The sequence below is a fragment of the Rousettus aegyptiacus genome, unplaced genomic scaffold, assembly GCF_014176215.1.
Source record: "Rousettus aegyptiacus isolate mRouAeg1 unplaced genomic scaffold, mRouAeg1.p scaffold_m13_p_13, whole genome shotgun sequence".
Classification (NCBI taxonomy): Eukaryota; Metazoa; Chordata; class Mammalia; order Chiroptera; family Pteropodidae; genus Rousettus; species Rousettus aegyptiacus.
The window spans coordinates 48,734,429-48,754,903 of NW_023416288.1; the positions used below are offsets into that span (position 1 = coordinate 48,734,429).

The 20,475-nt window shown below is 54.5% G+C and overlaps 1 protein-coding gene across 13 annotated transcripts in view; it reads left to right on the forward strand.

Moving 5' to 3' along the window:
* Positions 1-20,475, forward strand: part of KMT2C (lysine methyltransferase 2C) — a 194,036-nt gene that overhangs the window by 21,079 nt on the left and 152,482 nt on the right. For all 13 annotated transcript variants that reach the window (XM_016163899.2, XM_016163904.2, XM_036230623.1 and 10 more), the window contains exon 2: positions 19,767-19,855. In XM_016163899.2, the coding sequence (XP_016019385.2) occupies positions 19,767-19,855 (89 nt within the window). The remainder of the gene's footprint in view (positions 1-19,766; positions 19,856-20,475) is intronic.

The following is a 20,475-nucleotide window of genomic DNA, read 5'->3' on the forward strand; positions in this document are numbered from 1 at the left end:
TTTTTCTATAACCATTTTTCGTATCTAACTCGAATCTTCCATCATAGGTTAAAATCAGACACATTTCTCCTAGAATTTGGTCTTGCTACCAACCTATTACTCTAGTCTTGCATAAGCATTCTTTGTTTTAACTTAGTTGTCTGTTTTGAATAGTAATAAAGGATAACTTGTTCCTGTTGGATCTTGTGTTATGTATAAACTTGAAAAATCATCTTTTCCCTTTCAGGTTCTGACAGATTAAAAAATAAATAATCAACTTTATCACCTAAATACATGAAAAAAATTTCTTGTAAAAAGTACAAAGATGGAAGGAAAACTGAAGTAAATTTATGTCTGTTGAATTCAAAATGCTGTTGTCCATACCAGTAACACCAATGAAACCTAAAGCCATCTAGGGAAAAAAAAAGTTAAAGACACATTGCCATATTTACGGTAAAGTAAGTGTTAAAATGTAGAAGCCGTGGACGTATGTGGTTGAATCGCCGCGAAGTAACTTTGTTGTTCCCTTTTACTTTGATAGGGAGTGACAGGCCAGCAGTTTTGATGATGGTGGTGGAGACACCCTGCAACTTGACGAGTTGGATTGTCTGCAGATACCTCTGCAGGTGGTTGTGAAACCTCAGACGTTGTTTAACCTCACGCTTGGGAATATTAGGAAGAGGAGTAGGTTTTCCCATTATATTGTGGGGGCAATCTAGGCAGGATGTGTTCCGCGTTGTTCATGCATCAGTATGCCTTGAGGTTTTTTTCTAAAGTCCATTTAAAATTTTCACAAAGCAAAAGATGGGCATGGTTGGAAGGCGTCAAGTGGCCCAGAATGCTGCGGATAAAGGCCACTAGCCCTTCCCTGCCCCCCAGGGCTGCTCTCCACAGGAACCTCTTCGCTTCTGCCTCTGGTGTTGTGGCGAAGTAAGGTTACTTTATAGAGTGTATCAATTTTGGAGCGATTTCTGCTCCGATAAATGAGGCTTTGGCTCTCGGACGTCTACTTCCCCGATAGGTGTATATCGCTTTTCGATTCTCTGTGATCTTTGCAGTTTATGTTATGCAAGAGACCTTTCCTTCACGTTTGTATAGATGGTCTGTCTGGATTTCCCAGGGAGTAAAGTGGAGGCTCTTGGTGCCGCTGCTTGCCAAGCCTTTCCTTTTCCCCTCTGTGGCCGCGGTCGGTCGTTTCTGTCTTAGCTCAGTCGTCAAGGCCGAGAACATCTACGCTCTTTACCATGCTTCTCCACACTCGGCCTGTGACTTAGTTTTAACGTTTGGAAATCAGTGGGTTGTTCCTGCATCATCGTGATGACGTAAATAAAGTTCACAGCAGAGGCAAGGAGAAGAGGGTCACCTTTTCTGGGTTGTTCCTTGGTTTTTCGTGTGGGGAATTGCCTTTTGCCTTATTTTTCACTATTCTGTTATCAGCTTTCCGGGAGGGTTGTTTTTCATCACTGTTCTGCACAGGAGTATCGTCCCCCGAGGATAGGCTTCTCCTAGTCCTCTTTCTGTAGCTGGGACCTGATGTTATCTGGACTTGCCCAAGTCATTCTTACTGCAGGACTTGGCTTATTTTGCACTTAGGTCCTGTCCTTACTGGATTTCCTTTTTTTTCTTTTTCCCCCCTGAGTTACTTGTTTTAATGCAGTACATCCCTCACATGAAGTTTTAGGGAAGAATACGCTGGAGATAAATTTCTGAATCCTGGCGTATCTGAAAAAACTTGCCCCTATAGTTGACTGGTGTAATCTCATTAAAGCCAAACTAAGTTGTACATTATTTTCCCTCAGCGTTTTGAAGGCATTGCTCCAAAGCCTTGTAGTATCTATGGTTGAGAAGTCTGATACAGTCTGATTCTGACACAGTCTGATTCTGACACAATCTGAGTCTGATACAGCCTGAGTCTGATACAGTCTGGTACAGTTCCTCTGTGCGAAGGCTATGTGTTTTGTCTTCCTCCATGGATGTTCTGTAGAGCCTTTTTTTTTTTTTTTTTTTTTTGTCCTTTTCAAAATTGAAATTTCTCAAAGATGTTTAGATGTGTGTGTGTGTTTTTCTCATTATTAAACTAAAGACTCATGATGTTTAATTTTTGGATATTTTCGTACTGCTTTTGTTGTCTCTGCTCTTTCTCTTCTTAGTTGGCTGTTGGACTTCCGGGATGAATCCCACCCCTCCTTTGTCTTTTTTCTGCCCCGAGCATTTCCTCTGCTTTATCTGACTCTTTAATCTTACTTTGGCAGACACATTTAAAAGTTTCAATCTCCCAGCATCATTTTATTTAAGATATGGATTCATAATCTCCTTGAATCTCTTTAAAATTTTTGAGAAGAGTTTTCTTTAAAGTCATCACTGGCCCCCTTACCTGTTTGCTCTAGGGTAATTTTTGTTGTTCATCTTTGTCTTATTTACACTGGAGGCTTTTTATCAAACATGTGCTCATGGGTTATCATTCAGATTTAAGAATGAATGGAAGGTTTCTCAGGGAGCTCTAGGTGGGAATTACCGACTGGCACATTTTACGGTGAAGCCAGTCATTAGTCCTTTGAATTCTGACATTTAAGAGTCCATTGCTGTACCCCAAAGTGCTGACCCCCTCACCAGGTCTGCTAGTTGCCTCTCCCCAGCCCTTTCTTTTCTTTAGAAAGCCCTCTCAGTTTTATTTTATTTTTTAAATAGGAATTTTTTTCTTAAATTTTTTTTTTTTTTTTTTTTTTTTACTGCCGTTTAATCTTTTAATCTTATCGAAGGGAAGTAAACGTGTATGTTCGATCTGCCGTTTGAACCAGAGATGCTCCTCCGGCTCTGAAACTGGACCGGACCAAAAACCGACACGCACGTATCTGCCGGCCTGGTGTTTCCGAGCGCGTCGGCCTGTGGAAGCGTGACACAAACATAGCACCAGCCGCGTGTGCCTGGGTGAGCAGAGGTCACCCACGCGGGCGGCGACAGCCCAGTAGCTGGGAGAGCGCGGCTTAAAAAGCGAACGGTCCCCTTCCACCCCTTCCCCAGCCCGTATCTTAGAGACAGCCACTACTGACTTTAAAGTGTTCTTCTTGACTTTCGCTAGGCACATGCTTTTTCCGTCTGGATGTCGCGTGCGTGCGCTGATTTTTCCCGGGATGGGGTCCATTTGCGTACACAGCTGACCGACCCTTCCTTTTAGCACATGCGGCTGGGGGTGGTGGCCTCCCGCACTGTCCAGTCCACGTGCAGCAGCGGCCGCCTGTCCGCAGGCGCCGAGCCCCAGCCTCACCTAAGATGGAGCGACGGCCAGCCCTCGAACGACGCGGGGTCGGACCGGACCGCACGGGCTCGGCTGCGAGGCAGGGCGCGTGGAAGGCCCCCGCCACCCCCCCACCGCACGCTCAGACCCGCCTCGCCCCAGGGCCGGCCGCGCGTGGCCTCGTGACTTCCTTTCGTCACTTCCTCGTGACTTGCTTTCGTCACTTTTAACGGTCCGTCACCGTCACGGACGTTTTCAAAACCCAAATACCGTAAATGGCAGGAAAGTAAAAGGCTCCGGGCGAGTGACGCCGGCGCACGTCTCGTCGGAGGACACTGCTCGCCGGCCGCTCGCGCCCGTGGAATGTCTGGGCCGGCGGCTGGGGCAGCCTCGGTCTGGATGTCGGCCGGTCCCTCAGCGGCCGCTTGGCCTGGGCCTGACCGTCGCTCTTTTTGTCGCCCGGCTTTAAAATGGGGCGGCGGAGGCGGCCGCGCCGTGGGGAGCAAGCCACGCGTGTGAAAGGGGCCGGCGCTTCGTCCCCCTCAGCCACCGTTTTTACGTTATTGGCCCGAAATGAACAGCCCTGTCTAGTGCTCCAAGCACAGGCGATGGGCGATGCTCTTACGAACGATTTACGTTTATGGATGAAACTTTAAACATACCAAATACCGCAAGCGTTTCAGTGAGTCACGTCGAATGGGATACACGTGTGTTAACCTTTTATGTTTTTTCCGTATGACACTCTTTCTGGCTATTTTAATTTGCCGCCTTAGGATTGGGTTCCATTGTGAGTATATTTGCCACTAGCATTTCTTTTTTTTTTTTTTCCGGCAAGTCCTGTATCAGGTACGTTTTGACTTCTAATAACACAGACCTTCATTTGCAGTGTCCCCCCGCGTGACCGGACGTCCAGCCGTAATTCAGTAGCTCCGTGACGTCCTCGGGGACCTGTTTTGCCGCAGCTTGCTGATGGCGGTAGACTAATTCACGTAAATGATCGTCCGGCAGCTGCAGTGTAGCGGGCAGGTGCCTGTGAGCGTGGGAAGCGGCAGCACCGAGCACAGCTGACCATGTTTGTTGCCCCCCGAGATCTTGCGCTCGGTGGGGTGAGGGCGGAGACCGGCAGGCCAGCAGGTGGAATGTGTCGGAGGCCGTCAGGGTCACGGAGACGGTGAAGCAGTGGAGGGGACCGGGGCGGCCGAGCTGGGTCACCGGCCGTGGGGTGGCCAGGCGGCCTCCACGAGGCGACGTGTGAGTAGAGCCTCGAAGGCGGTGAGGGGCGAGCATCTCAGAGCGGGGGGAGGCGCGGGAGCTGGAGAGGCCCCGCGCGCTGCATGTCCCGGCAGGCCCCGGCAGCAGCAGGGTGGCGGGCAGAGGCCGAGGCCCGCGGGCGCCCTGCAGGCTGACATTCCGGGGAGATGGGATCGCTTTGGGGGCCTTTGACCTTATCTGATGAAGACTCTGGAAGGCTCGCTGGCTGCGGCGCTGGGACCAGGGCAGAGGCAGTCGGGGCTTTAGGCTGCAGGCGGCTGCGAGGCTCCGGCTGGTGGCGGTTGGACGGGCGCCGCGTGCTCCGCAGGGAGAGTGGGGCGGACTTGTTGAGGGGCCGGACGTGGGGCGCGAGGACAGAGAGGAGCTGGGGCCGCGTTTCCAGCCCCAGGTGCCGCGACCCCGGCCGGGGAGACTAGGTACATTTGTAAGTTCACGTTCGTCCCTTTTATCTGAAACGCAAGCCTTTCCTGGAAGCCCTCGGCTGTCTCCTGAGGTCCTGTCGGCCAGGCCTGGTCACGTCCTCGTGGCTGGTCGCCGGTACCGGGCGGCCAGGAGAGCAAGCCTCTGTCCCCTCCTGGCCTCGCGGCGGGTCGCGGCCTCTGGACAGCGGGGACGGGCCTGAGGGGTGTGGCCGCTGGGTAACAGTTGTCTTTACCCTCTTTTCTGTTGCGTTGGCCATTTTTTTTAAAAGTGATTTGTAAATAGGTTTTCCATGTTAAGAAAACGAGTTCTTGCTCTAATAGGTTCTAAGTGTGTCCAAGCCATGTGTTATAATTCTTTTTACTGTGAGATCAGTTTTTAAATTTTGAAATAAGCGAATCCTTTCAGAGTTATAAGTAGGGGCAGGTGACTGCAGAGTGCCATGCATAATTTATAGTTTTTCCTACTCTGGGTGCAAGTGTCGTTTTAACCCAAATGCCGGCTTGTCATTCTGTATAAAACTACCCTGTGGTCTCGTCAGGGTGACCGAGGGGTGGTTGGGTAAAGGCAAACACCCTGATTCCCCCGGACCCCCGGCACCGCCTCCCAGCACCGAGGGGTGCCGTTTCACCCAGGCGGATTCTTCCGTGAGGATTTTCTTAGTTTCCTCCTGCTTCTCCCCTCCTTACCCATTATCTGCTGACCCTCCGTTCCCTGACAAGGCCAGTAACTGGGTGGTTGCGTAACAAGAGCTTTTCGTTTTATCGGATGGTTGGTTGGAGCTTCGGGCTTCGGCCTCAGCACGGAGGCTGCGTGGACGCGAGGCCCAGTGCGTCCTGTCTCCGCAGACGGTGTCCGAGCCGCGGCCCCACAGCTCACACGTGGGGTGGGGTGCTGCAGATGCGCGGGGCCGGCACCGCGCGTCCTGGGGCTGTGCAGTCTGGGGTTCCGATGTGGCACTAGGAGGCTTCGCTGAACCCCGAGCCTTCGAGGAGATGCCGCGTGCCGCACGCTAAGAGTGGGGGGAAGGCGCGCGGGGAAGCGGGGCGCCCCACGCCTTCGTCGTCACCTTCGACTAAGGGCTGGTTCCTAACAACAAACGGGGGTCGCGAGCGGGCCGTGGGGCCCCTGCGAAGTCGCTGAGAGAGGAGGAGGTTTGTGTCCAGAAGCCGTGTCCCCCTTGGGCTCCGCAGGGGGCTCGGATCACGTCTGCAGCAACCCGCGTGCTCCGCAGCGGGAGGTCGCCTGGTTCCATGTTTGTCCTGAGTCGCTGGTGCTGTCGAGCTCTTGCATCTGCGAGTGCAGTGTGTCGATCCGGAGCTCAGTGAGTGCCTGCTGCCCCGTGCGGTGCCCCTCTAGGCGTTTCCAGAAGTCTGCAGAACGATCAGGTGGCTGCCTGCCCGTGGAGCTGCCGGCGGCGGTCTGCGCACCTGCCGTCTGCGCACCTGCCGCGTGCTGGAGTGGGGGGTCATCGCCCCCTAAGGCTGGCGCGAAGCCTTTCCAGAAGGGGACGCGCCTGAGAGGAAGCCCGTAAAGACCGTCCAGAGGTGCTGTAGGCAGAGGGGAGGGCACAGGTGGGGCAAAGGGCTCTAAACGGGCGAGGAAAGGTCGGCGGGCTGAGGGGGTGACGGGTAGGGACGGCAGGGGAGGCGGAGCCGGCTGGCACAGCGGCTTTGCGAAGGGTCTTCCCTGCCGGGGAAGAGGTTTGTATCCGCCCCTAAGGCCTGGGGTTTGTCGGTACTGAAAGGTACGAGGAGGAAGCTGTCGGGGAGGCCTGGCCACGCGTGGGGAAGGGGCGTCCAGGGGAGCCGAGAGGCCAGGCCGTGCGCGAGGCCCAGCGTCGGCCGTCTCCGAGGCGGCTCTGGGGGCAGGTGAGGACGGCGCCTGGACCGTCGGGTGGGTCTGGCCGTCACCTGAGTCGAGTGACGTCGGAGCTTGGTGCCCAGGATGCGGAGGTTCTGTGGGGAGCGAGGTACGGAAATGTCCAGGTGTAAACGATTGGTGGGACTTCTGAAGGAGCCGGGGCAGGGGGCAGGGTTCAGGGGTCATGGCCGTTCGGCGGCCGGCACGGCTGTGGCTTGCTTGTGGGTTTATGGGCAGGTGTGGGGGAGCCGCAGTGGCAGACATGGTGGCAGGTGCAGAGGGGAAGGCGCTCGGAGCGAGGGGCGCTTGGCACCCCAAGCACCTGCGGCCGGCGCACTTTGGGGTGGGGCCTCCGTCCCGCGGCCTGTGGCTTGTAAGACGAGCGGCCGTGAATGTTCCGGCGACTCTTATCCTCTACCTTCTCCTCCTCCTCCTCTCTGCAGTGATTTTCTCGGGTCACCTCTTGCGGGTGAGCTGGAATATCCTCAGCTTGCCCCGGGGGGAGGGAATCGTTCTGTCGGAAACCAGGTGTTCCCCCCATCTTCAGTTACGCTGGGAGAGGGAAGGCTGAGCCGTGCACCTGTCACAGAGCCTTGGGACACATCCGGAGGTGGGGAGCGCACCCTGAGCCCGGCCGTCCCACGGGGGAGGAAGGTACGTGGACCGGCACCGCGGTTCTGGACCCCGGGCGGTTCACAGCAGCGGGAAGTCCCCGTCTCAGGGTTCTGGAGGGCGTGCACCCCGAGCCTGGGCGTCAGTGGATCGGGCCGCTCTGAGGCTCTGGGGGGCGCGGCGCCTCGCTCCAGCTCTTCCCCAGGTCGCTGTCCTCCTCCCCGAGTCCGCCTGTGTCCAGAGCACAGTGGCCATGCCATGCTCAGGGCTCAGTCAGCTCCATTGGGAGCAAAGGCCCTGTTTTCAAATAAGGCCACGTTTCCCAGATGGACATGAGTGTTGGGGACACGATTCGACCCGGTATGGAAGTTTTCCCGGTATGTGCATTTCCATAGTGAAGTTTTATGAATTACATGCTTCCACGAAACCGCATGGAAGTGTAGAAGGTCTTGAATGAGTCGTTAAAGCAGGCCAGTTGCAACTGTTTTAACCTACCGAGGGCTAGAGTCTCTGTGATTCTGAGTTTTCAGTAACTTTTAAAATTGTAAACCATTTCAGATGAAATCCTGTATAGACTTGGAAATCTGAATTATAAATTTAAAACTATCCCAATTTCGTTATTTTTTTTTGCGCACAAGAATGCCATTCTCAGGGAGAGGTGATTGAGGATAGTGTTTTCTGATGAGAAGTGTCGTTGCATGTTTTGAAGCCGGTGATTACGCAACGCCGACTGTTGGATTCCCGCAGCGTCCCGAGTACCAGAGTGGTTTGTTCAATAATAGCTCCTTTTATTCTAAATAGAGTAGTGAAAAGAAATTTAACCTGGTCCAGATAGAGACGACCTGAAGACGCAAGTCTTCCTGAATTCCTTTCTGCTTTTTGCTGTATTTTCAGTTTTTTCGTTGCCTTCTACTGCAGTTTCTTAGGAGTTACCCAGCTTTCTCTGCCATATTTCAGACCAGTGCGTCCAGCAGGACCTTCTGCAGTGACGGACACATCCTCCGTCTGAGCCGCTGCGCGGAGCAGCCCCGCAAGCCGCTGGTGGGACTGAGTCTCCAGTGGCATCTAACTCTGATTTAAGCGAATCGGCCACGTGCAGCCGGGCCTCTCCCCTCTCAGCTAGTCGTCGTCAGCGGTTTGGCCTAAAATGTTTTTGTCCATGTGTAAGGAACACGAGCACGTGTTCGAGTGTATACTGTTTTTAAAACAACAAGTGCGGCCCCACTGACGCGGGTCTGCGGCGTGTCTCCCGCTCGGGTTGGGGGCCTTCGCGGCGCCCCAGGCCCGTCGAGGGCCCGCGTCAGTCCCAGGGGCTGCCCGGCGCTCAGGCCGGGGTGGGCTTCTCACTCCGTGTTTTCCTTTTTTATTGATGTTTGTTTATTCATCCCTTTTATTATGTAGTGTGTATTAACTCAGTGATCATTAATTCCACTTAAAACCTGATAATGAAAGTAGAGTCACTCATTCTGAGTTATGAACCTCTTTGTTAGACTTATTTAAATAAACAAGGCGTAGTCCTGTTTCTTATGTCTTCCTGTGTCTTCGTTATCTTTACAAGTTTACTTTTCAGTTAAATAGTGTGAGCGACGCACCGATTCTGATAACCAGGCCCCTGGCTTTTCCTGCGGACTTGTAATAAAACCTTAGCGTTTTAGAGCTGCCAATCTCAGACTAGCCATGTTTTGAGGAGAAAGGAAAGCAAGATGGAGACTCAAAGGAAGCCTGTAAAATTTTCTTTTTTTCAAGTAAATAGTGGAATCAAAGAGGCTGGGTTAGGTTGAACCATAGGGAGGTGCCTTTTTTTTTTAAAGGATGGAATGGCCCGATATTGGCGATTTCATGAATTCCAAGTTAATCTACGTGGTGAATTCGCGCAGGAAGCCCTGGCTCAGGGCAGGCCTTTCAGTGAGCTGTCTCCGTGGGGAGGCGCGGCCGAGGGCTGGGCACCCACCTACGGGGGCACCGGGCAGGGGCGGGACCGTTACAACTTACGCTTGTGCTGGTGGCCGGGGCCGGGTTTGCTGCTGCTTCGGGGGTTGTAAAATGACGGTGTTCCGATTCCGCTGTTCCTTCCTTTGATGAGCGGGGATGCTCTCAGTGCAGAGGAAGCCCCCCTCACCGCCCGTCCTGGCCGGTGCCGCCGCTCCCCGGGGAAGCCGCGTGGCTGCCCGGCTCTGTCCTCAGCCGCTATGCAGTGTAGCCGCTTGGTTCACTGGTGTTCCGGTTGTGACAAATGCGTTTCCCGTGTTCTTATTTCCTTATGGGTCAGCCACGGTGTGGAACGGCACCTGGGTGTTCTCAGGGAGGGGCCGAGGCCGGGGCCTGCCCGGGCCTTCCAGCCTCCCGGCCTGTCCCTCGGTCTTGCGTCCGCAGGGTCTTCACTGGGGTCTCTGGCCGAGCAGCCGCCCAGCCCGTGTCAGAGGGAGAGTCCCCGGGGTGGCGGATGGGATGGGCGATCGATCACCAAAGTGTGTGCGCGCATGCACGGGGTGGGGGCGCAGGCTTTCCCCACAGATGCTGTAAACCAAGGTTTCATAGATTTTTCAAGATTGCTGTTCAATTACAGATAGGCCTTAAAATGTTCATTACATCCGAAAATTTTTAATACAGCTAAATTATAAGTATCCACCAACAAAAGAAAATTTTGAATATTTTGTCTCAGCATTTTAAGGCTTAGGAACACTTGGTACGTATTTTTTCTGCATGCACACATTACGTATGTGTATATACATGTATAGGAAACAGAAAATAACATTTAGAAAAAATAAATAATATAAAAAGTGTAAGGTATATGAGATCACATTGTTTGTTTTTTCACCCAAGAAGGACAGTAACGTGAAGGTGTCCAGGTCAGTGACCACAGCGCTGCAGGGTGTCGCGTTGCTTAGGGCGGTGACTCATCTGAGTGGTCTTTTCTTGTTGGATAAGAGGGATATTTTTTTTTCCAGTCTTCGAAAGTCAGAAACAAAATGCAGGTGAACATCCTTACCACTACAGCTTTGTGCATTTGATTATTTGCTCATGATAATTCTTAAGTGGAATTTTTGGGCCAAAGGGAATACGGGTCGTCAAAACGTTTAATGTCAGCACACGTCCCTGTGGCCTAGTGGTCCTGTCCCCCGTCAGCTCGCAGAAGAATCGGTCGTAGTTTTGGCCGTCTGTAAAAGAGAACCAGAAAAAACGAAGCGATGTGTTCGTTGCCAAAGGGCCCACAAGCCACGGGGGTGGGGCGGGGCGGGGGGCAGACTCTGTGAGGGTCACAGCCTCGCGAGAATGGTTGGAAAAGGCGGTACGTTTTTAAGGTGAGTTCAGAGAGAGGGACAGGTGGCGGGAGGTCGTTCTGAGGAGGACGGCGCGGGGGGGTCGGCCCGGCTCCCTGTCAGTGGACCTCGTATCGCCCGAGTGGAAGACGTGACTTTTACGTGAGGGGAGCGTGAGCGGCTCCTGGTTTCTCTAGTCTGGAAAGGTCTTTGTGTGCACCCCAGAACTACGCATCTTGCTGGAAAAGGGTGTTCCCGGGGCCAGTGGGGGGTGGGGGTGGAGGTGGTGGGGGGTGGGGAAGGATGTGGAAGGGTGGGGGGAGGGAGCGGAAGGGTGGGTTGTGGGCGGCCGCCGGACAAAGGCCTTGGATGCAGGGTCCGGGGGCCCCAGGGCCCCGGCTGCTGACGCGGAGGGTTGTGGGCAACCTGGTGGCGTTTTGAGCAGGTGAGACTCGGTGTCCGTGTGCAACACAGCTTGGGGGAGGAGGAGGCGGGGGCAGGGGGCAGACAGGGTGGCAGGGGCCGCAGGGAAGTGTGCAGATGGCCTTCCCGGGAGTGGGCGGGGCACGGCGAGAGGCGAGCCACTTCCTGGAGAGAAGCGGCCACATGTGCTGGGCGACCGCTCAGGGACACACAGGGAAAGGAGCCCTCAGACGGCGCCGAAAGTCCGCGAACGCGCTTAGCTGGGTGTTCGAGAACAGCGGCCTTCACGAGAGGAAGGCCATTTTATTTCTAAAAGTCGTCGGAAAATGTAGGTCATAAAATTCTTTATTTTTATTTTGTTTAATTAGTGTTATTTATGCCTACAGCACCTGGTCTTCCTAGGTGGTCTCCCAGCCAAGTCCTGAGCAGGCCCGGCGCTGCTTAGCTTCCGAGATCGGACATCGGGCTCGTTCAGGGCGGCGTGGCCGCAGACCACGGGCCGCGGCCCCACTGGGGCGCCGACCAGGACCTTCTGCGTGTAAAGCAGACGTGCGGACCGCCGCGCCGTGGAACCGCGTCCGTGAAACCTTTTAAAACCGCGCCTTGGGACCCAGGGCGCGTTGGGCCCCTTCCGCCATGTCCCTGAGCTGGCGCCGTGTGCATTCGTGGGGCAGGAACGGGAATGCGGAAGTGGCGCGTGTGTCGCACTCAGGCCTCGCGTCCCGGCGCCTGGCGTGGGGGGCCGAGGCGTGCGGGGCAGCGTCCCGGACTCCAGCCGCCGCCGGGACCCAGGACGGGCCCAGCCGCAGCCGGCGCTCCAGGCCTCGTCCCGTAAGTGAATAACCAGGTCTTGGCTTTGACCTGAAACCCCGGGGCCGACTCTGCGAGCCGTGTTGGAACGGGGCTCGCTTTCCAGTCTGGAGCGTCTCGTTGACGCGGTTGCTTCTCCCAGCGTGTGTTTGGTTCCGATGCCTTTTTTCGCTGTGAAATGTTCAGACACCGTAGCTCGGCGTTCGAGTCCGTCCTGTGTCCTCGGTCCGTTTCGTCGGTCGCCATGTCCCTGGGCGAGGCCGGGCCTCACCTCGCCGCCGGAGTCGCTCCCCTCCCCCCCGCCCCCCCACCCCCCCCCCCCCCCCCGCAGCCCTCACTCCTGGGGGCGCTCCTGAGCACGCCTGCCCCCTGCTGTCGCGGTGCGGGAGCCGGTCGCTGAGGTCCGCTGTATCTGTTCCCGAAGCGAGGCGAACGCCTCTCATTTGTACTCGTACCTCCATTGGGGTGACGTCGTCAGGCGCTGGGTATGGGTCGAAGTGGAGGCTGGATGTCCCGTCCCGGCTGGGGCGTTACGGGGGGGGGGGGTCATTCTCTGGGTGTCAGGTTGGAGAAATCCTGCCAATGTTAGGATTCTCTGTGCTGCTTGAATGCACTTTTAGCCACACAGTTTGACCAAGTAGTAAGTAAGTATTTCTAAAACCTTTACTACTGAATTTTAAATGTACATGAGAGCAGAGAGGGCTTTTTCCCTTTTCGAGCCCCTCGTCCCCCCAAGCGCCCTGCGCCCGGCTGTGCCGCCTGCCCGGCGTGGTCACTCTGGCTCGCTGCGCGGGGGCGGCTGCTCTGCCACCCCCCCCCCCACCCCGGTTTCACATCATCACTGCACATGTCAGTGTGTGACTGGGTAGTTTTGTTTTTTTTCCCCTATGATTTCTGCAAGATATTTTGGGAAAACTGGTTCAACTAAAAGAACGGGAAGATGGTGTTGAGAAACTGCTCAGAGGATGGACTTGAAAGAGGTTTTCTTGGTGTGTGGGGGGCCTTGGGTTGAGGGGCGAAGGGGAGGCGAGCGAGTGGAGGGAGGCAGAGTGTGGGTTCTCCCTGGAAGTAGTCTGCGGAAGGAGGGGTTCAGGAGAGGCACCTCCGAAGAGGGAGACACTCAGCAACTTTTATGTTTCATTTTATTGGGTTCTTCGTAAGTAGTTAAAGGAGGTTAGAGAGTCTGTACCCCTTTTTTCGCTGAGGTTGAAAATAAAACGCAGAAAGTTAAAATGCAGTGAGTGCCCCCCAAATCCTGGACTTCTGACGTCACACACCGAAGGAAAGAGCACTTGTTTCGGGGCGAAGGGACTGGCGGGGCTTTGCCAGTCAGTCGCACGGCCGGTCGTCATTGCTCTGCTCCCGGGCTCAGGGGCGTGCGATGGGGAGGTGGGGACCCGGCACATGCCGGCGCAGGTCTGGGATGGGCCCCGTGTTTCACGGCGTGCAGCCCTCCTCCGGCGTGAGTCGTCTGTGTTCACACCCGCCGCTGCCTGGATTCACTTTCGCTTTCGCTTCTCGTGATTTCTCTGCGCTCCGCCTCGTCTCCTCGCCTCCCTTTGGTGGTCGCACGTTCGGAGCGTAGGTTGTGTGTCCGCCCTAGCGGGATCAGCGTAGTGACCGTCTGAAGTGCAGCGGGAGTCAGCGATTCGCCTTCCTCTGAGGTGACTGACCGCCCGACAGGCGATGTCCCTGCCCGGGCGCCGTCCTTCCTGCGGCCCCCTGCCTCAGACGCTCAGGCGTCGCCGCGGGTCCTCCGGGCCGGCAGTGTTTGTGCAGAAGCAGCGACAGGTTCACTCTTCCTTTCTGTGCCGTTCGGGAAACGTCACACGTTCACTGCTTGGCATCTTTCGGTGGTAGAAAAATCCCAGTTTCGTTTTTCTAAAAATCCACCCCCCCCCTTTGAAAGACGGTTGTACTTCCGCATGCTGTTGCGTGCTTGGCGGTAGTTAACAGCGTCCCGGTGAAACCCCACGCTGGGCGTCTGCAGCTGGGCGTGTGCGTCGTCGGCGTTTACGGGGACAGCCGAGTGAGCGCTCACCAGGACGACGGCGCCAGCTCGCACTGCCGTCGGGAGGCGGGACGGAGGCCCCGTCGCTCCGCACGTCAGCAGATTTAGGACATTCCCAGTACAGTCGTGAGAAATAACCTGATATTGTCTTAGATTTCATTTTTCTGATTATGAGATTGAACACCTTTTCAGTCTTTTTCTCTGGCTTTATTTTCGGATGTGTGTGTGTGTGTGTGTGTGTGTGTGTATGTTCATAGCTTCGAAACCGTTTCATTTATCAGTCTAGTCTGGTAACTTTTGTCCTGCTGGAGGCTTTATTTCATTTACATGTTTTATAACTATTGATACATGTTTGGAGTTATTTGTCCCATCTTATTTCATACTTACTATTTGTCAAATCCTACATGTCCTTTTCGTGTTTGTTTTTATTTTATTTCCTACTTAACAATATTCCTGTTGAGAAATTTGATGCGGTTTTGATTCTTGATCCTTTGTAAATAAATTTCCTTTCCCACAATACTTTTTTTGTGCTTTCTTTTTTCCTGTTTTTCTATATTTCACCACAAAACATTGTTTTGGAAAGTTTCCTAGAGCACAAGTTTTTTTTTTAATGGGTCAATACACTTTCTTAATAGACTTAATTTTTTAGGGCAGTTTTAAATTTACAGTATCGCACAGAAAGCAGTTTCCAACATATCCCTTTTTTCTAAGAAGACTTATTTAGAAGGAAATTTCAGGCAAATAAAATGGACGTGGGTTTAAAACGTGTCATTTTTAAATCAAGGACATTCTGCAAAATTGATTTTTTCATGGATCTTTTATTTTTCATTTCTTTTTTTGAACTGTCATTCTTAACAAATGCTCACACTTCACAACTGTCCATTATTTGAAAATCCTATGTGTACCACTGTAAATTCTTTGATTGCAAAGTGGTAAAATAAAACAACAATAAAAAAATGATATCTAGGTGTTTGTTAGAAAGTTTAATTTTTGCTTACCGTAATTATGATATATACTCCCTGCTCACTTTAAATGTTCACATCTCTGTGATAAGCAGACTTAGCTTAACAGTGACACCTGTGGACGCCGCGGGTCTGAGAAGCATCTGACTACAGAAGCTTCACGCTTGTCACGTACGGGGGGCGGTGCTGGTTCATTTGTGCCCATTTCGAGCCGCCGTGAAGATTACCGGCTGTCTAATGGCGACATGGTGACTCCCGATCTTTTTCTTTGGTTTGGCGATAATGTCCTCATTGCTACATGCATTTGCCTTGACAGTTCCTTGCGTAGTGTCTGAGTCTTGCGAGTTACCAGAGGATGCTCCTCGAAGACCTTTTCGACGCGAGAGGCTGCGTGAGGTCTGTGTTCCGTGTGCCCTGCGTTGAGGGCGTGGTGGGCACGCCTGTCCGTCATGCTCCCGCCGGCGTCTTTGCCCGTAACCCGCCCAGCGGAGAGTGTTACCACCCTTCGCTAATTCGATACGGCGAATGATATCTCCTCGCTTTAATTTCCATCTCTAAAATTGTTCGTGAGGTGGACTGTCGTGTGTTTCGAGGTTATTTCATTCTCTCTTCAATTGCTGGCCATGTTCTTTGTTTTTCTCTTGAGAATTTTTCTTTTAAAAATATTACTCTATTAGGAATATTTTTAAGAAAAATTATTTGAGGTTATTCAGTAAGTCATATATTTTAGACGGCTTTAGGTGTCAAATTATGACCACAGAACAGTAATGCTGTGACTTTATTTTTATTGGGTGTGGTAGGTATGTATATGTGTGTGTTCATGTACCTAGATATCTATTAAATTATTGAATGAAAGGGTCACAAGGATTTTTCGGGATCTTGTAATACAGATAATTGGCACAAGTTTTCGGTTTCCAGGTGGCCTTGGCATACGGACTCAGTCACGGTTAGAGGTTAAAAATCAGGCCATTGGCTTCAATCCCAGAGGCATTCGTAACAGCCACGATAAACAAACCCCAGACCCCGTACACTGTTGCTTTGTCTTCGCGTGCGACTCCTGAGAGCTGCCATTCGGTACGTGAGGCGTCTGTGCCGTGCGGCGCGGGTCAGAAATGACCGTGGGTGGCCGCAGCAGAGCAGAGGAAGCTCTGCCCAGGGTCCCCCAGGGAGAACACCTTTTATCCCTCCCCCAGGTTATTAAATTATAGCTGAACATGCGCCCTTGTGAAAAGCGCAGGAGGCGCGGAGAGGCCCCACCTCGGCCCGGTTTTCCCTCACGCCGCCGCTGCCGGTCAGGACGTGCCCTTCCAGGTCGTCGGCCGCGTGTTCGCGTGTGCGCACGCTCACGGACGCGCGCGCCGATGGGGCGTGAACGCGTCTTTCCGCGTCTGTTTGCAGTTATCAAACGTTCACGGAATCGTGCGTGTTCTGCGATGCACCTTTTCTCATCCAGCTGCCTTCGCGGTCTTTCTGTGTCAGCGCGAAGGGGGCTGCCTCCGCGCTGTTGGCGGCGATCAGGGACCGAAAGTCGCCGAGGGGCTGGAGCGTGCTCGTTTCGGTGTTCTCTTCCATCGGCTTTCCGTCGTTGGTGTGGAGCGGGCATCCTCGTACGCATCTACAGTCTCTGTCTGTGCGCACGAGGTAGAATGGAGCCCCGGACGGGACACCGAGCGCGAGCGCTGCGCACGATCTAGGCGTTGGTCGGTACTCCAGCGTGCGCCGTGCCTCTGTCCCTCCTGTGTTCCCACGGCCCCTGAACATCCCCGGTACTGTTCACTTTCCAGGTCATCGTTCGATTTCCCCGGCGGCTCGGTGAGGCCGAACACGTCGTCATATTTTCTAGGCTGATTCCTTTTGTCCACAAATTGCTTACTTGTGTTCTTTGTTCGTCTTTCAGTTAGGTTCGTTTCTCAACTTACTTGATTCTTCCTTTATGTCCATAAGTAAGTGTTATTTTTTTAATTAAAGTTATTCTTGATAATTTTATGGTTGTTGCATCTCTTTTCATTATGTTTGATTCTTGATGCTGTCTATTCAAAATGATACACAGAAAGTTGTTTATGTTTCTAAGTTACTATGTCGATGTGACAATCTTATAGAACTCTCGTAGCTTTCCATTAGGTTAACTTGTATTTTCTAAGTAGACATTGGCGATGTTATCCACTAAGGATGCCAGTTTTCGTCTGTTCCTTGTGGTGTTAAAACTTCTGATTTTTTCTTTGTTGCCTTTAATGACATAGCATTCTACCTTGTGTTACACGGCTTTCTTTTGAAGTTTGACTCCGTGTGGAATTGTATTTTTCTGCTCAGCGGGGCGCAGGCCCGTGCCTTCAGAATGGTCAGGCACGCGCCTCAGGTTCCGGGACCGAATCCAGGGTTTCCCGTGCCTTGCGGAACCTCCGCGTTCGCGCGGCACAGCGCGTGTGGGTGCCCGCGCGGTCCGCGTGGCGCTGTTCGGTGTCGGGCGTGCGCCGGTGACGAGAACAGGCGGAGGCCGCGTCCTCGCCGAAGAGACAGGTCGATCGCGTGACGAGTCAGTGTAGTGCTGGGCGTGAAGAGGAACGGAGCAGGGAGTCGGATCGCGAGCCCCAGGCCCCGTTTCGCGGATTCGCTCGTGAGAGGCGTCCCCTCTGAGGCCGTGGCCTTTCGGTGGACACCCGAGCGCACATCTGGGCGCAGGAGTCTGTGAGCGCGGAGGCCCTGGACCGGCGCGTGCTTGGTGCGTCACGCAGGGGCAGGTGGCCGGTGCGGCAGGACGACCGCGGAAGGGGCAGTGTGCTCGTGGGCGGCGTCAGGGGTGACCCGGCCCGCCACAGCACGGACGCCCGGCAGGGTGCTCTGTTCTCGGTGCGATGAGCAGCCGTTGGGGGACTGAGAGGGGGAGAGCGGCCCGATCTGATTTAGGGCTCGTAAAGGTCCTTCCGAATGGGCTGGCGAGCCTGCAGGCCAGCGCGCGCGGCCCCAGGGCGGCTGCTGATTGCAGCAGAGCCGGTGGTTAAGGACGGCGGCCACGGAGCGACATGTTAAATTGGGGCGTCTTCATGATCTTCTCCGAGCTTCATTTTATTCGTCTGTAAAAGAGAGATGGTAATGAACAGTGCCTCTCACATCCCGAATATCCAGTAAAGAACGGTTAGGGCACCATTCCCAGTTGTGACGGTAACACAAAAACGAAGGCCACCTTGGGCTGTTGGTGGCACAGGTTTTCGTGGTGGAGCGCATCTCGAAGGGAGGGTGGCGGGGCTGGCTGGCGCGTGGGGCGCCCGAGGGAGGCATCTGAAGTTTGGGGCTGATGGGTGCCGCCTTTTACCGAGATAGAAAACACTGGAGAAAGGGCACGTGTTAGAGAATAGGGTGTGTGGAGTCGGACTCGGTTTCCGACATGTTAACCCTGAGATGCTCGTTGGACTCTACGTGGAGGGTTTGAGTGGACGGGCAAATGTGAGTTGTAATCCGGTGGACAGGGAGGGCATGGAGAGGTTTGGGAGTTCCCAGCTTAGACGGCAGGAGAGTGGGTGGGACCTCCCGGGAGGCGGGGAGCCTCCGTGGGTGAAGGTTGGGGACCGAGGCCTGCACCCCCTCCACCACTTAGAAGCGTGCCGCGTGCCGTGATTTTGTTGTTGCTGAGAGCTAGATTTTGTTGCACTTAAACAAATGTTGAACTTTCTTTTCGGGGGGGCCTGGCCGTTAAATTAGTTGCGGCTCATTTGGTTCTGTCGAGCCCGACTCGTGAGCACTCTTCGGGACGGGCTGGAGCAGCGTCTGTCCTGGGCGTCCGTCGGCCCCACTCCTGAGGGTGCGCCCCGCTCTGGGCCCCGCCGATTTGTCCGTTCCGCAGTCGGCGAGGTCCTGGCACTCCCGCCGGAGGGACACGCTTGGCCCCTGGCTCCCTGGGAGCTCTGGGCTCTGTGCTGCAGCTCTTCCGTCGTTGTTCAGCCTTGGGGGGTTCACACCACCCACGACTGTTAGGCTGGCGTCCAGACAGAAGCTCGGGGGCGCCCACACGCAGGTTTCCGGGCGCTTTCCCCGCACAGCTGTGTCCCGCGGCCCCTGGGCTGTAGTTTCCAGCTCCCGTTAGCCTCCTGGACGGGCGACTCCTCTTCCCCCTTTTCCGGTCCCCAAGTTCCGCTCTCTGCCACAGTTTGTACATTAACTCCATGCAGAAAGGCTTCGTGATGGTGGGGTTCTCCTCGTTTGTTCGGGGGTGACGGTCCCGTCCCTGCCTGCTGTCCAGTGTCTGGTAATGGTTGTTTCATCGTGTTTTCTAGCTGTTTGTGGCTGGAGGGTGTCTTTGAACCTTCCTACATCTGTGTGGCTCGAAGTGGACGTGTCTCACGCTATTTTGGCACCTCAAATCAGCTTATAAGATTAATGTGGAACGTTGACTTTTTGGTGGAAATTTTTCTCAATAAAGTTAGTGGTACCATTTTTTTAAAAAGTCGCACCAGGTCACAGAGCCTCGCCTCGCCTCGCCAGGACTCTCACGCTCACTGCGCTCTATTGAAGGGTTTGTAAGTTGGACCCGTTACACTCGGCGGGCGTGGTCGGACCCTGCCAGTGTTGACAGTTCTTCTTTGGATGGTTCGCGGGGCGTTCGCAAGTTCGGGCGCCGCTCCTCCGTTTCAGCGGATGGAGGGGTGTAACCCGGTGTGTGTGCTCGGCAGAGAGCCTAACTGCAGGGCGCCAGGACGCAGCGTGGGGGGGCCCCGGCACGCCGACCGGCCTGTCCTCACGCGGAGGCGCCGGGCACGGCCGGCTGGAGGGGACGCGGCTGTGGGGTGCGACTGCCGAACACGGTCCCGTGCCAGAAAAGCCGGCCGCAGTGTTTTACGCCGCGAACCTTCGCTTGCGCTTCGTGATGCGTTTACCCCTGAGCCTTAAAATCGGAGCTTTAACTGCGCGTTTCTGTTTCTCTGCAGGCCTCGCAGCAGAGGGAAGACCGCAGTGGAAGATGAGGACAGCATGGACGGGCTGGAGACGACGGAAGCGGAGAATCCTGTAGAGACAGGTACCGGCACCTGGCGAACTTGTCAAATGTGTGTAGATGGCTGCTGCATTAGCGTCGGTCTACGTCCTGATCCGTGAAATTTCCGTCCGCCGAAATGGTTTGATGCCACGACACAGTGAGAACACCGAGTTCTCTCTTTTTTCCCCCTCTACAACCCTGGCTTGGTAGAAACTATTTCATACCCGTAGAGAAATGTTTCAGGAAAGCAAATTAAAACCGGAGCAAACTAGTTTCAGGCCGTTCGTACGACAGCGCAGGGTTTGTTTCTGGCTTACGAACCGTCTCGTGGTGGTTTGAAGCTTCGTCGTGTCACCTGCGTGGGCGTGAAAATGAGCGCACAGAGCCGTGAGTCGCTGGGCGAAGCCCGACCTGATGCCCTCGGGCCCTCCCGTGCCCTCGGGGGCGAGTGCGTGCGCTGTCCCTGCAGAAGACCGGCAGCTCCCAGGACGTACGCCACGTGGGCGGTTCGCGCGCCGTCGGAGGGACGCGGTTTCGCGCTGTGACCTCGGGGTGTTGGTGTGAGGCGCCCTCGCCGACAGTGCTTCTGGCGGGTGGAGGAAAGTGCGGCGTGTGACAGGCTTCTCGCGTGTCCCTCCCCGTGGTGCTTACAGGACGCCACA